The sequence below is a fragment of the Toxotes jaculatrix genome, chromosome 10, assembly GCF_017976425.1.
Source record: "Toxotes jaculatrix isolate fToxJac2 chromosome 10, fToxJac2.pri, whole genome shotgun sequence".
In the NCBI taxonomy this organism is placed as follows: domain Eukaryota; kingdom Metazoa; phylum Chordata; class Actinopteri; family Toxotidae; genus Toxotes; species Toxotes jaculatrix.
Window position 1 is genome coordinate 24,846,120 of NC_054403.1, and position 15,299 is coordinate 24,861,418.

The 15,299-nt window shown below is 42.8% G+C and overlaps 1 protein-coding gene across 1 annotated transcript in view; it reads left to right on the forward strand.

The window, feature by feature from the left end:
• spata5 (spermatogenesis associated 5) overlaps positions 1 to 15,299 on the forward strand; it is a 93,427-nt gene that overhangs the window by 3,150 nt on the left and 74,978 nt on the right. The window contains exons 6-11 of the mRNA XM_041049009.1: positions 12 to 141; positions 346 to 402; positions 789 to 912; positions 1,878 to 1,979; positions 2,086 to 2,239; positions 13,028 to 13,182. Of these exons, the coding sequence (XP_040904943.1) occupies positions 12 to 141; positions 346 to 402; positions 789 to 912; positions 1,878 to 1,979; positions 2,086 to 2,239; positions 13,028 to 13,182 (722 nt within the window). The remainder of the gene's footprint in view (positions 1 to 11; positions 142 to 345; positions 403 to 788; positions 913 to 1,877; positions 1,980 to 2,085; positions 2,240 to 13,027; positions 13,183 to 15,299) is intronic.

The window sequence follows — 15,299 nt, forward strand, 5'->3', positions numbered from 1 at the left end:
TTTCACCGCAGGGATCCCACCTCCGCGAGGAGTTCTCCTGTATGGTCCCCCAGGCACAGGCAAGACTATGATCGCACGAGCCATAGCGAATGAGGTCGGAGCTCACATGACGGTGATCAATGGCCCAGAGATCATGAGCAAGTACGATCAATCATCCTGTATGGCTCGAAAAGTGTGCATCAGTTTTCTGCCCCAGTACCAAAGATATGGTTGGATTTTATTCTGTATACATAACATGGTGTGTCAGTGCTTACTGCAGTGCACAGAATTAACAGAAGAGTAGTTTCTTTCACTTAATGATATAAATATATGTATATAAATAAATGGTTTACTCTTTTTTTGCAGATTCTACGGTGAAACAGAAGCGAGGCTGAGGCAGATCTTTACTGAAGCGTCTCAGAGGTAAACAAAAATTGAAATCGTTCTCACAATCCTAATGTTACTCAGACTTTTTTCTATATAAAGATTGAATGTTTTCATCGTAAGTCATCATACTACAGAGTACAAACAGTGCAGTACACTAAAAAGGAAAAGTAAAAACAAAAAGTGCTTATAGTCCTTTGAATATATGCAAACATCAGTCACATTTCATCGAACAGAAATTTGATTTATCATTTAACCTGCTGCCCTTTGAAGAAGATATAAGAATGTTGTGGTGTGGAATGGTGTTGCTGATGGTGAGATGTCACCATCAGCTTGTGATTTTAGTTGTCACGGTCTTGTTGGTCATAAATACTGTTCAGAGCGTTGCTCTTTGACATTCCTTACATCCGTTCTTGGTTTGATAGGCAACCTGCAATTATATTTATCGATGAGCTGGATGCTTTGTGCCCAAAGCGAGAGGGAGCGCAGAATGAGGTGGAGAAGCGAGTCGTTGCTTCTCTCCTGACTCTGATGGATGGGATCGGTGCAGTAAGTTTCCTTCTACCTTTTACCTGATGCAATTTATTAACTGTTGATTCTTTTTTATTAATTAAATTTTTTAGCACCTCTACTTGAGCATTATTTCAAGTGTTACTACAAACTAACTTGACTCTTGATTGAACCCCCAAACCCCTCAATCCACTCAGTTACTCCATTACTTATTCCATCAACCATCAGAATGATTATTGGAAGAAGGTCTGTGTTACACTGACCGACAGCTGCTTGTTCAGCATACGCATGAATTTCTGCGGCAGGACGCGGCTCTGGCAGGAAGTGTCCTCATTGGAAACGCAGATTGTCATGCAGAAACCATCTCTGTGTGCTGGACGCCCTTCAGACACCGTGGGTTGGATCTCTGGGGTGTCGTTTGTCCACTGAACGCTCTTTGAGTGCCTGATGAGAAAAAAGATGATCCCCCCTCCACACACACACACACACACACACCCAGTGGGAGCCTGGGAAAGAAATCACCTAAGGTTGCCATGACCTGCCAATGTGCCATAACTTTATCAGCAAAGTACAACTCCATGTCCCCAGGCAACAAGCCCTGATTTGGATAGGTGATATTACACAGATACACCGACTCCCTGCCCGCTCCCTGCTCCTGCCTGTTTTCCAGACCAGATGATTCAAGGTCATCAGCACTGATTGGTTTGTGGAATGTGGACAAAGCACTTCCTGCTCCTTAGCATTCTTACTTGCACTGTAGTTTATTTGTGTTTCAGTTCTGCCTGAAAGGTGGAAGAAATATTTCTCGTTTTGCAGGCAGACCACCCCGGGAAAAGCAGGACTGAGTCGAGTGGAAGTCGAAGTGGAGACTGACTGTTTCATATTCTATATTCTGTGTATTAAATCAGTCTGTTTCTGTGCATTAAAGCAGCACAATAACACAAAACTACACAAAATAATCAGGACTAAACTAAACTGATTTATACTCTTTCATTTCCTTCCAGGAGGATCACTCAGGTCAGCTGTTGGTCCTGGGGGCCACAAACAGACCCCACGCCCTGGACCCTGCTCTGCGCCGACCAGGACGCTTTGACAAGGAGCTGGAGGTGTGTACCACAGGGTCGCTGTTTCAGAAATCGGTGATGAATGACTGAATACTGAGAAAGACTGTCCTAAAATATTCTGTTCTATTATCTGATTTGGTTCTGGCAGGTGGGAGTTCCTGGTGCCGCAGAGCGAGCAGAAATTTTACAGAAGCAGCTGAGTTTGGTCCCGTGCAGCGCCACAGCCGAGGAGCTGATGCGGCTGGCGGATGCCGCTCACGGATACGTAGGAGCAGACCTCGCAGCTGTTTGCAAAGAAGCAGGTGAGTAAACCCTGTCCTGCTGTCACATGGAAAGTCACAATGCTTCGGAATTTGAAAACACATGTTTTATCCAAAATGTTTTGGATGGTGTACCATGTGGTTTCTAAGTACCCTCTGGAGGAAGAGTAACAAGTTCCCAAAATACATCATGTCTTTAGCAATCGATTTGAACCGTTACATTCACATTTGAGTTTACAAGGCTGTGACAGATAGTGTCACTAGAAACACGGCTATAGACTGTGATAGAGTCGTGAATGAGTGTATCATGAAAGTGCTGCTGAAACCAAGATAAAAATCCTCAGCTACTCAGAGCCGTTGTGAAACATCACTCCTGCTCTTTGCATCGCTTGCCTCTTTGCGTTTCCCGAAAACCAACATCATTTGGGAAACCAAAATAAAGTTGCACATGGCAGCCAGCCGAAAAATGTTCTCTCACCATCTTTTAGTAGTTTGGTTTGCTTCATGGGCTCAAGCATTCAACCAACAAACAAGTGGCATACGAATAACAGCTTGTTATTGCGCATTAGCATTTCAGGCCTCATATTATTTCCCCTCTTTGTCTTGACCCCAACTCTGTCTGTAGCACTTTGCCCAAACCACAATTCCTAGTGACTTAATTCTTTAAATTAGTTTTTTAACAATTCTTTCTAGATGTTTTCTTGGAGTCTTGAATCCCTGTAGCCCCTTTGAACACAGAGGGTCAACCATCCTTTGATATTTGCCAGAGGAAGTTGGGAGATTTTGTGGTATTCAGATCCCAGTGAGAGAAACCACTGAAACCACCTCTTGTTGTGAAATTCCTCTGCCCCCTCACCCCTACCGCCGCAAACCAGTCCACCTCACATCCCGAGGACAAGCATATTGGCTTATACATGTGCTTGATTGTGGGGGTGTGTGTGATTGTACGAGCACATGCACATTTGTTTTTCTGTGTGTGTGTGTGTGTGTGTGTGTGTGTGACCCCATGTGCCTCCTGGGTGGTCCCAGCGCCTGTGGTACGTGGCGTATTGCATTTCCAGCTGAGGAGGGAGCTGGGGCTGCTGTGCGGAAGCACTCTGGCGAAGAGCGTGATTTACTGTCCGCAGAGGGCCAGACGTGACTGGCAGTGTTTTCTGAGAAACCTCCTCACACCCCGGAGGGAGACAACAACCTCCCCAACCTCGTTTGACTCTGCTCGCTTCCCCCAAAAATCTCCAAACTCAAATCACTAGACAAACACAGGCCCTCGCAAGAGCTCCACAGGAGAACTAACAGATTCAGAACTCATGTAAGACTTTACTTCTGTCCGTAGGCTCATTTAATCTTGAAATACGGTGCAAATTAAATTCAAACTGAAGTGAAATAGAACATAAATACAGCTATAAAAGCTTGGGGATTGTGTGTCAAAACCCTGGGCATCAGAGTCTGGCTTCACACAAATGAAAAATATGTATCTCACACATTAGCTTGAGGTCTGTGAATGTGAAGTGAATACTGTAGTTGTGGTTTGAGAGGAGTCAGTTCAACAAAGCTTTAGGCAGCAAAACCTGGCAATGTATATTTAAACATGCAACTGTTATCCAACCGAACTTTAGTTTCTAATACATTTACAGCAGAACAGTGGTGGTTAGCACAGCAATACTGTGATAATCTAGTTAAAAATCCAACCTAAAAACTTAATTGTGCAGGGATTTTTTTCAACACACAACACAGATATATAACCTGACTGAAACTGCTACAGCTCTGTTTGTCAGTTTATTACAAACGGCTGCTCACCTGATGTGTCTGAATGAATGAAATGTTGTGTTGTGTGTCGGCAGAGATGATTAGAGATGATAGTGTTGCTTGGTTTGGTTTGGTTTGGTTTGTGTTATCATTTTTGGAAAGCAGCTCATAGATCAGTTTACCCAAAACTGCTTGAAAAAAAGAGTTTCTGCCCATCAGCTCAGTGGGCTTCAGAAAACAACACTGATGAGAGCGGTGAGAGTGAACCAAAACATTAAAACCAACACAGTAAACTGAAAGACACTGAAATGTTTTGGAGAACTGCAGTCGGGTGATAATTATAACATTAGAAGCACCTGTGTGTGTGTGTGTGTGTGTGTGTGTGTGTGTGTGTGTGTGTGTGTGTGTGTGTGTGGGCCCCCATACCACCACACACAGCTTTAATACACATAAACACACGCATACAGCCACACAACACACGCATGTACCCACAACTTGATATCTGTTTTTTCCTCTTTTGCGTTTACTGAAAAGAACAAAAGCCGAAGAGGCACAAAAACACATCACGGAGGAACTGCAGTTGTTTCCTCGTGCTGCTCAGGTAACAATGAGCTGCTGCGGGAACGTACGCTCCGCCGCACCACTTCCTGAAAAGTAGAAAAACGGGGGGACAAGCGAAGGCTTGCAACACACTAGGGTCAGGCACAAGATCCCCACAGCTGCAGAGAAGCTTGCACTGCATACACACTGACGACTACAAGTTTAGATGCACACACACACACACACAGAAGAAGCACGTTGTGGTAGGGGTTTCACATCCTGCCTTTTGTACAATACCAGCCTGCTTATAGATGAGAGAATGAGACTATTTAAATCAGTTCTTCACCTTTGGAAAAGGGCAGAGGGTGACGAGGCCAAGCGGCTGTTTTTGTGCGTGCATTTTTTTCTTTGCGAGCGTGTTTGTGTGTGCATAAGAATGGATGGAAATCTTGATGTCATCAGGGAAGTTTTTGTTTGTCCAGTCCGAGTTGTATCGAGCCCCAGAAACAACTTCTTGACGACAGATGTGTTATATAATCAGGACTTAATTACAGTCGATCACGGATCGGCCAGTTGCGAATGTAATGTAATGCAAGAGCACGCTCATACCAGATCTATTAAAGTCTGTTTCATCGAGGTCACCTCAAATCCCTTTTAAGCATCCAGTGAGCGCGCAAATTATTAAGAAAACCTGCTTTACATCATGTGCACTGACCGAGAGATTCCAGGTTGAACACCATGATCCCTTAATGAAAGGAAGGATTTTAAAACCTGGAGAGAAATAAAAGGAATGCAGCTCAGTATTAAGAAGGCACCGTCATGTTTACCTGACTGCTGTCGACAGAAATACACCCATTCTCTTCTTCATTCATGTAATTGCAAAATATATTTATGCAAAGTTTAAACAACTATAATTACAGCCTGTGTATGGTGTGAACTGACAAAACATCCTGAATCCAAGTTAAAACGATTAAAGTCTGAGTTTTCTGACCCAAAACATGATGCTCCCTCCTCAATGTTAGTTTTAAATGTTCTGAAGTGGAATAACTTTATATAGCAAGAGTAAAAATCATTTAAAGAATGAACATAATTTTGCTGTTGTTCTGTTACCTGAATCTCAGCTGTTTGATGAAGGTACAGCTTCTGTAGAAAAGAGTGTTTGCAGAGGAAGAAAGAAAATGTTGAGCCACAGTTTGAATCATTGTACGAGAATCTCGTGAAATTCTACACGGCTTTAGCAAAAGGACATAATTACCTTCCATTGTGGCCTCTTCACTGTTCAATGCTGCAGGAGGAAAAGTCAGACCAAGACTGAACTCTAGTAACTTTAAATAATGACCTCTAGTGGGCAAATGTTATATTGCTGAGGAGGAAAGCAGGCCCAGCTGCTAGCAGTGAATGTAATGTCAGCAGGGAGGTCACATGGACTGATCAGGATTCAGATACAGAGTGAGAATGGATCAAAGCTGGATTCTACTTTGGTGGTTTAATTCAGCTTTTTAGCTAAATTGATCAGAGTAGGGATTTTTTTTTCTTATTTTAATCTTTCTAAGTTCTGAGTCAGGATTTTACAAGCAGACAAACGGCTCACAGCAGCTAAACCACATCCCTCCTTCAGTCTCTTTGCAGACGTGGGTATTGACCTTCAATCAAACTCACTCCACCCAAATCCTCTCAACTTCTTCTGTCTCACTCACCTTGTCTGAAGTGGACATGGCTTTCATCACAGTTTCTTGCAGGCTGACAGATTTATGTACACACCGAGACGATCTACTGGACCGTGTTAGTCACAGCAGAAAAATGTGCAGCCTGCAACTCTATTTATAAACATTTTTCTGACAGCGTCTCTGTTGTATCTGCTGAAGCTGCTCGTCACGTCATTCTGCCTGGGCTTTACGTCAGACTGGGGTCAGCGCGAACACGTTACTCGATAGGCTGATGTAGATGGAGCCATCGCAGTCCCATGTTTTATTAGTTGTTAGGTGCAGAACTGCAGCACCGTGGCTCCACGTATGATTTACATAGTTGAAATTGTGTAAAAAAAAAGAAGGTTCAAAGAGCAGTTTAATGTGCAATAAAAAAATATAGAAGGCAATACTCAGCTGTTATTACACTTAATATTTACTAAGATTCTGTGTTAGAGGGTGTACAATCAGCGTGAGAGCTGAGGAAAGACCTGACATTTTCAGTTGAAATAATTGTTTCTGACTTTCTACTTTTTTTTTTTATAAAACACCAGATCATTTTACCTCATCAGGCCTCTATACTAAATGTGCTGTGAAAGAGTCATGCTACAGTATTAGTGGACGAAGCTGAGTAGACAACATTTCCTTTTGGGCAGTCACAAGCCAAAATTCTGTTAGAATTTACAGAGGAGAAGTTTAAAATATTTTACAAAGACAAATCCACAACTGGCTGTTGCAGGACCTGTGGATCTGGTGTGCGTACAGTATACAGACGTGTAGAAGAAGAGGGGGAAAAAAATGGTCCAATTAGGTGACGTGTTGATTCAAACAATAAAGAGAAAGCCAACACAGGGTGTTGTATTTATGTTTTTGCACAAGATCCCTGAAAAGATTTCCTCCAGTATAACCACACAGGCGCTGATTTCTTCTGATCTTACTTCTCCAAACGTTGCATTGACCCTGTTCCCAGCTCAGCACAGATTATACAAAACAGCTTTTCATAATGAATCCCTCTAGGTGTTTTGTGTGGTATTGGAAGCTATCATGTGGTCTCGTGGAGCCTCACAGACTCTGGGCGTCTCTCTGTCGTCCTGTTGGCGTTCATCTGATCCTGGTGCTAGCAGATGACTCATTTCCACAGTCTAAACAGTGCAAATTGTGTGTGTGAGTGCACACGTTTGTTCGAGTATGTACGCGGGTGCGTGCTTGTTTGGTTTGTGCCACATCCGGACACACTGTTTACAAGCCTCTCTAAACAGGGGAAGCCCACTGGAACAAAAAGGGCCAGTAAAATTGATTATGCAGAATAATAAACACACAACTCTGCGCTGTGTCGGCTGAAAGCCTTTTGGTTAGCCTGTTATTTGACTGAAAAAGATCAGGCTCGATATTTAGCATCCACTTCTCCAACTTAGACTAAAGGGCCTAAATGATTTACTTGGTAAATGTGCAAAGTGATTTGGCTAACACGCTTAGCGAAAATCCCCCAAACCTAAATACTCAGTACTTGAGTGTTTTTAACCCAAACTATCGATCTTTACTGGCCGACAGATGCAGGAAACAAGTACTAGAGTTGACTGCGCTGTGTGGAAACGAGGAGGGAAAACGGCGGCAAAAGCTGTGAGCTGTGTTTTGTGTGTTTGACATAAATTGTGCTGTGGAAGACTAAATGGGTCAAACAGTGCTAAATGCTCACTGATGTTTACTGGCGCAGCCTTGCCTTATAAAGTGCTTTTCCCTACTCATGTGTCCTTTTAAAGACACTTCAGGAATTTCAGGACAGGTCACATAAATATCAGTCGGATCAGCATGTGAAGTTTATTTGAGGCCTCTGTTTATAAAATCCGGAAATGTGCTGCTTGTACTCCTTAACCCCGGCACTTACCTTTACCCAGTGACAGCTGTGTGTGTATGTGTGTGTTCTCCAGCATGGACACTGTGTATGTGTACATGTGTGTGTGTATGCCTGAAGACATTTTCTGCACGTTTGGAGTGTGCGCGCACACGTATTTGTCTTTGTCATTGCTGTGTGTTTGTGCGCGCGCACTTTAAGAGCACATATTATTGCGGTGTTTCAGCCCCGGGAACAGATGTTGGGTATTGTAAATACAGGTGCAAAGAGTGTTCCGGAAGCCCCGGCGAGTAATGAAAACGTTCCTGTGGTTTTGTAATGGTGTAATGCCCAAAGTATTTCACAATTCATCTGAGGACAGCGTCTCTGGAGAGATGCAGCTCGAGCTCATGGGTGTTCGATGCAGAGTTACGCAGACACAAACACGGTCCTGATTCTTCCCTGTTGAAATGTGAAGGTGCCGATGGAGCTTTCTTTTTTTTGGGCACACCTTCCTGGACTCTGTGGGTGATGAACTGCTGCCTCTTGACAGTTTCAGTTTCTTAACAGACTTTTACCTTTTGAAGTCTTAACCTGGAACTTTACCTCAGTACACTCCCTACCTTATTTTCTTCTCCTCGTCACCCGAAGTTAAGGTTTTCAGTTACATGATACAACTCCATAGTACTGTGTCCCATAGTGTTTTTTTTGTTTTTTTGTTTTTTTTTTTTGTTTTTGTTTTTTTGGATAGAGGAGCCTTAGTGTGAATTATAATCTGATTGATCCTGTATTTTTAAGACCAGCCAATATTTTGACATAATCAAAAAATAAAAGTAATAATGATCCATCACGTTTGTTTTCTTAAAGAATAGTGACTAAACTAATGGAGACATATCTTAGACATTTCTGGCTGTTGTATTGAATTACAGCACAGTTACTGATATTCCTATTAGCATGTTTAGGAGTGTATATCTGAAGGATGCTCTGCGTTACTAATAAATATCAGTGGCTCAGTGCTTACTGGGTAATTATGGGTGCTCAGATTTCTCGTAGAAGACTGTACTCACACAAACGTACAGTTCCCAATCACTGCCTTTCAGCCAACCCTGGTCATTGATAGAAAGTGATTCTTCCCTCACTTGATGCTCATTGAAACTCAAGTTTGGCTGAAACAAAGCCTGTAGGAATATGAGGATTCTTGTTTGTTGTCATCATAAATCGTCATCATCGAAATATCTTTCAGTATAATGTTTTGTATTCAGGGGTTTTAATTCTTCTGTAGAGGCGGACAGTTTGCTGTGAGGGTCAGTGGAGATGACCCCTGAAGAGAAGGCCTTGATTTGGACGCAGGTCTGCTTTGGACCCACATAATGAAGACCATCCCTGTTGAAAGACCACAAATAACGGATCTCCTCCCCTCTCCCTGGTCAGCTTCAACTCTGTGAAACGAGTTCTTCCATCTCTTCCATACCTAGTTTGGGCCCTAGTGAGATGTTTTGCAAATGTGCATTCTTGTACATTTAAGGGGCCCCTTTTTCTCTCAATTCCCACTAGATCTCTGGCGAATTCGAAGCATTCTGGAAAGACAGAGTGCAAAAAAAAGAGAAAGAAAGAGGAAAATGATTCCACATAAGGTTCAGATTAAATTGTGTTGTGTTGCCTCTTTTTTTTTTTCCTCCTCCCTTCCCATCGGATGTTTTCATAACTAAACCAAATGTGTGCTTGGAGTCAGCCAAGAGCAGTCAGGAGAGAGAGAATCCCTAAGGCAAAATGTTAGTCACATCGTCGAATCAAGTTTCCGCTGCCCTCCGGGTGTCCAGGCTGGACTCAGAGTTCTGCGGCTTATGAACCCCATTTCCCCTCTGGCCAGGCTGTTTCTCTGCAAGGCTTTTCATTACTGCTGGCAAAGTGCTAGGTTCACTCCAGACAGATTCAGATGATTCTTGGTGAAACATTTATTAAACATTTGTCAGCTGAGTTATTCAGTCTGCAGGGCTTATGCTGTATGCGGCTTCGCAGTTGACTCTTCAAACTAGCTGCGTGTCTTTGCTCACTGCTCTGAATTATCATCTGACCTTAGGTACCGGATTGAGGACTGAAATCTAGAACGAGAACTTTTGCGGAAATGTAGTCGTCTACAGAATTGTTATCGAAAAACTATAAAGCATCATATCTCAACCTTTCAGAAGACTTCAACATGCAAAACATTTTTCTTATGGAGTTTCATGTGTTGTTGAGCAAGTGGTTGCAGGCTTTTACCCTTCTTCTCTCTTAAAAAGTTGAGCGCACCACAATTGTAGTGTGTTGTGTTCAATTTAATTTCTGTTTTTCACATTCGCATTATGTGTACTTTTGTTTAGTAATTTCTTTAGAGAGCTGAATAATTGGTAAGCATAAAGATCTGCCAGTAATGATTTAAAAAAAAAAACAGGATAAAGGATCTGCACTTGGAGATCTTCTTCAGCTGTACAGTGTCTTTTATCTTTTAAAACAAGATCTAAACACAGCAGTCTCTCAGCTTTTCCTCCTCCCTCCATCATATCCTCAGCAGTGAAGGAGGCCGAGGCCTCCACCTTCACAGGGCAGGCAGCTGATGGTTTGGGGTTAGTGCATATGGTGTTGTGGCTGGTGCTCCTCATCTCCCTCCTCACCCCAGCTTCCTTCCACATCCTGTCCTGTCTTGCCTCGTCCCTTCCACTCCGACCAGATGTTTTTGTGCAGTCTAAGCAGCGCTGGTCTGAAGCATTAACGCAGATGAAGAGCTGAAACGACAGCCAGGTGGAACGATGGGATGTTTAGACCTCTGGGGAGCGAGAGCGAGAGGGAGGGTGGGTGGACGGGGATAGAGAGTGAAAGAGCGAAAGAAAGACATCATACACCAGGGAGCCAGGACTGGGAAACACATTGACCTCTGCTTGGCGTGTGCACAGAAGACAAACCTGCTTGTATTAATTGTGTTTCTCCTTCTCCTCTTCCTCTTTTCCCCTCTGTCTGTCTGTCCGTCCCTCGCCTTGTCGGACGGGTCCTGGAAAATATAAACAGGATGCAGTCTTGTCTGATCGTAAATCCCCTCTCGTCTGCTCCCTGGCCCCCAGCCCTGGACCACGTCCGTTCCCCTCCAGCCCTCGCCACCCCAACTCCCGCCCAGACACCCCCGCCCCCTTTAGCTCAGAAGAGGAAGCCAAGAGTTTATGTGTGTGTGTGTGTGTGTGTGTGTGTGTGTGTGTCTGTGCGGTGTATGCACATGTGCATTGGAAATGGTTGTGTGTCTAATGTAAGTCTCGGCTTGGAAACGTGGTTGTGGGCTGGTTTTGTAACTACTAATCATTGCCCACATTTAGCATGTAATTCGCTCAGAAAAGACCTGTCCTCCCACCTGTAGGGGTTAAATCTGCACAGCTGGATGCAAGCTGATGTACACATGGCGTTATTGTAGCGCCATTATTTTCCTTTCTCACACATTCCAGCCTATTTAGTAACGACTGTAGGTAATATTGCAACCAGACCTACCTGCTGACCTCATTCGTTAATGTAAAGTGGATGAAATTACAAACAGAAAAACACAAAAAAACCATTCCGTGTGCATTTGACTGATGCTCTGAGCAATGCTTTCTTCTTCTCCTCTTTTCTGTGATGATTAGCATTTTTAGATTTTGTTCTTTTGGCATAATAAAATTATAAATACTAAAGAACACCCTCCCTGGCCACCATTTTGAAGAGTTTCAACACTGTTTCTCAGTAACAAGAAGTGGTCAGGATTAGATTCAGGCATCTACTGTATGCTGTATATATTTTATTTGTTAGAGTGTTTTCAGTATTCAGTATTTCGTTTAAGTTTGTTTTAGAATTTTATTTGAATTCAGATGTAATTCTTCCATTAAGTAAGAATTAAGTAAAGATTAACAGAGCTACAGCTTATTTAATACTCACTTGGCAGATAATTGCTCAGAAATGTGGCCTGCTTTTGAATGGAAGTGCTGTTAATGTTGTTACCTGAGAAAAGCCATTTCTGTTAAACTGCCACCTGTTTGTGTTTGAGATGTAAATTATTATTAGTAAATGTTACACGGTCATTTATGTTGTGCATATATTTTCACTGGCTTTGTATTTACATTGTTACGGTAGATTCAGGAGAAATTATGGAAACGTTTTCATGTAAATTATAAAAGCACAAACTTCAGCTTTGGTTGCGGGGCCAAATACTAATGTTAGAGGGCAGGATTAGGCCCACGATTTGTCCTAGCACTTTGTAAGTCTTATTAGTGTGATGCAGGAAGAGGATGCATGTTTTCTAACGTTTCCTGTGAATAAATGGAATCTTTTTTGTGCCCTTCTTTAGAAGTGTGTGCTGTACTGTATGTCTGTACTCATTCATCACCTCAGCACATTGTAGAGCTGTCTGTGCCCAGGCTTTGTCTCCTTCAGATCAGTCTGTGGTGCGCTCTTTTGCAAGGCTCAACAAAGGCTCATTCTTGATATTGACACGTCAGTGTTTGTTTTGCTGTCTTCTTTTTGTTCAAATGCAGAAATCTCTGGAACTGAGGGTATTCAAACCTTAAGCGCTTCAATTACACTTCCCTTCCCTTCGGCCTACTCTCTTTTCTCCCCAATAATGCCGGTCCAATTATATTCGCCGTCAAAAGGGGAATTAGTGTTCATTTTGAGATTTGCATTTGCCAGGCGTGTATCATCATAGCGTGTACAAGCCTGAATGTTTTGAGTACAAAGTTGGACTGGGTGAATGTGGGTTTGGAATGAAAACCCTCAAGCCACAACGATACTAGTGTTGCTTCTTTAGGCAAACAAACACCACTTTCATATCCCTTTTTATGCCTCAAATCACAGTCTTTTGTTTTCTATGTGATTCACCTTTTCTGTTGTAGTGTCTGTGCCTGAATCTGTTTTACAGTATGATGGAAACTTGTTTTTTATAAACTTGGATGTGTTGATGACTTCTTTCAGTCTCTTCCAGTCAAGGCATTATTATCTCACTGAGAGATCTAACATGCATAAACCCTCTTTCTACAGGTTTGCTTGCACTGAGGCGAGCACTGGGAGGTTCCCACCAACCATCAGACCAGCAGCTGATGGGGACAGTGACTGTCACTCTGCAGGACCTCCAGTGGGCCATGTCTGTTGTGAAGCCCAGCGCCATGAGGGAGGTTGCTATCGATGTCCCCAAGGTACCGTACTGATCACCGCTCTGTCTTTGTCTCTCCTTCATTTGAACATGCACACACACTGTCTCTTTCTGTTTTTTTTTCGAATGACCTCTCCCATTAATTGCAGACCCATAAGAATGTCCCAACTACCTTAGGGGCAGAGACTTTGTTTATGTCAGAATAACAACATTTAGTCCTGGTTCCTCTGGTTGAAATGCTAGTAAGGTTCCTGCTAAGATTCTTGGTCCCCTGGAAAAGTTCCTGCGGTGAAAACAGGCTGTAAATGTGAATGAAGGGTTGTCTGTAGTTAGAGTGTTCAAGGAGCAAAAGAAAAGACAAAATTGGGAAAAAAAGGAAAATTGATGCTTTCCAGGCCCAGAAAATGACAGATATAGTTCTTAAATCTTGCCAAAGTTTGTCTGTCTTTTGTTTTTTAAGTCACCCAAGAGGAATTAAAGAAATGCAGCTGGTCAAAAGAAGCGTGTAAACAAGGAAGAAAAGTTTATTAGCACCTTTCCAGAAAAAAGCATTACAATAAAAGATATGCATCTCAAGTCTGAAGAAAGTGAGCACCAAGGTTTAAGAGGCAAAAACACAGCCTTATTTTTTTTTTAAGTTTTCAGCCTGGAGTGAGGTTCAGGCCCTGATCAAAGGACCTCAGAGACCTACTGCTGATATAAAGCTCCAATAGCTAATAAAACGTCTGAATTTAATGAGGAGACCATGTAAAGAAATCAAGATTTGTGTTACATAAGACCTCTTAGAGGACAGCATTCTGGACCACAAGTGACCAATACAGAGATGGTAAGTGGGCTTCAGTTTAGAAGTGGTCCGCAGCTGTAGAAAAACAAGAAAAAGCTATCAAAGAGAAAATAGAATATTTCACTACATTTCAGCTGGAGCTCAGTGCTACATGTCAGAGACTACTCAGAAAAAAAAATCATTAAGAGGCACATGGATTGTAGAGACCCTCCCTTCACATGCCTGCCTAGTTTATAGCATCATCTTTAATGACACAATCTGTAGTGGAGCCTATGTTTGTAATCAGCATTAGTCGTGTCTCAGCTGCATTCAACCTTGCAATGGCCCCCGGGAGGATGCACATTGGTTTACGTCACACAGTCTTTGCTTCATTTTTAAGCACAAAACACATTTATAACCGAAACAGCATCGTCAGTTATCACCACAGGAAAAACTAAAAGCTTATAAACAGCAGCCATGTCGCCTTGTTTCCCTCTAATGCACATTCAGAAAATCCTTTAACTACTCTTTGGACCACTGACCACTGAATCACCGGCACTTAAAAGATTGGGTCAGGCTGAGGAAGAGTGGAAATGACCCCATGGCCATTTTACCCTCCACTGCAATGAAGATGAATCACTTTGCTCTCAGCGAATGGAGGAAGAAAGAGGGAGCAAGGGAGGGGAGGGAGCGAGGGAGGGAGGGATGAGAGGACAGTGGTGAGACTTCAGGATGTTTTGGAGTTTGCATGTGCAAGACATAACGGACAGGAAGAGGGCTAACATCATCCTTCACCGGTAATTGAAAGCAGATCGGGTCGCTGACGGTTCCTGCCAGCAACCAAAAAAAGAGAAAGAGGAGAAGAAGAAGAAACGTCCTTCCTATCCCTTCACCCCCCCACTCTCCTGCCCCGCCTCCCCTCTTCTCCCTGCAACACTCTGCACTGAGCTCACCCAGAGACGTTCAGTCCTTGTGGCCAGTTCCTGGAAACAAGCGAGAGGAGTGAGTTTGAGTTTGGAATTTTTTTTTTTTTTTTTTATCCCCTTAGCACAGCTCAGCTGAAAGGCCAGCCGCAGAGCCCCGGACTTGATTATATCCACATGAGTGCAAACATTTGTTTCTAATCCATTTTATATAAGAAACTTCCAGTGGTGCCGGATGAATACACGCCTCGAGTTCCTCGGAAACGTTCTCAGATCACGTATCTAGAGGTTTAAGTTTTACAGATTATGCCTCTCGATTTACATTATATTCAAGGTTCATTCTTGATCCTTTGTTTGTGTTTGCGACAAGACATTCTTCCTCTTTTTGACATCTTTCTTGTTTTACCAGCATTGCTTTTTCTTTTTTTTTTCTTTTTTTTTTAAATAATCATCTTCCACTGTGCAGTCTGGCTT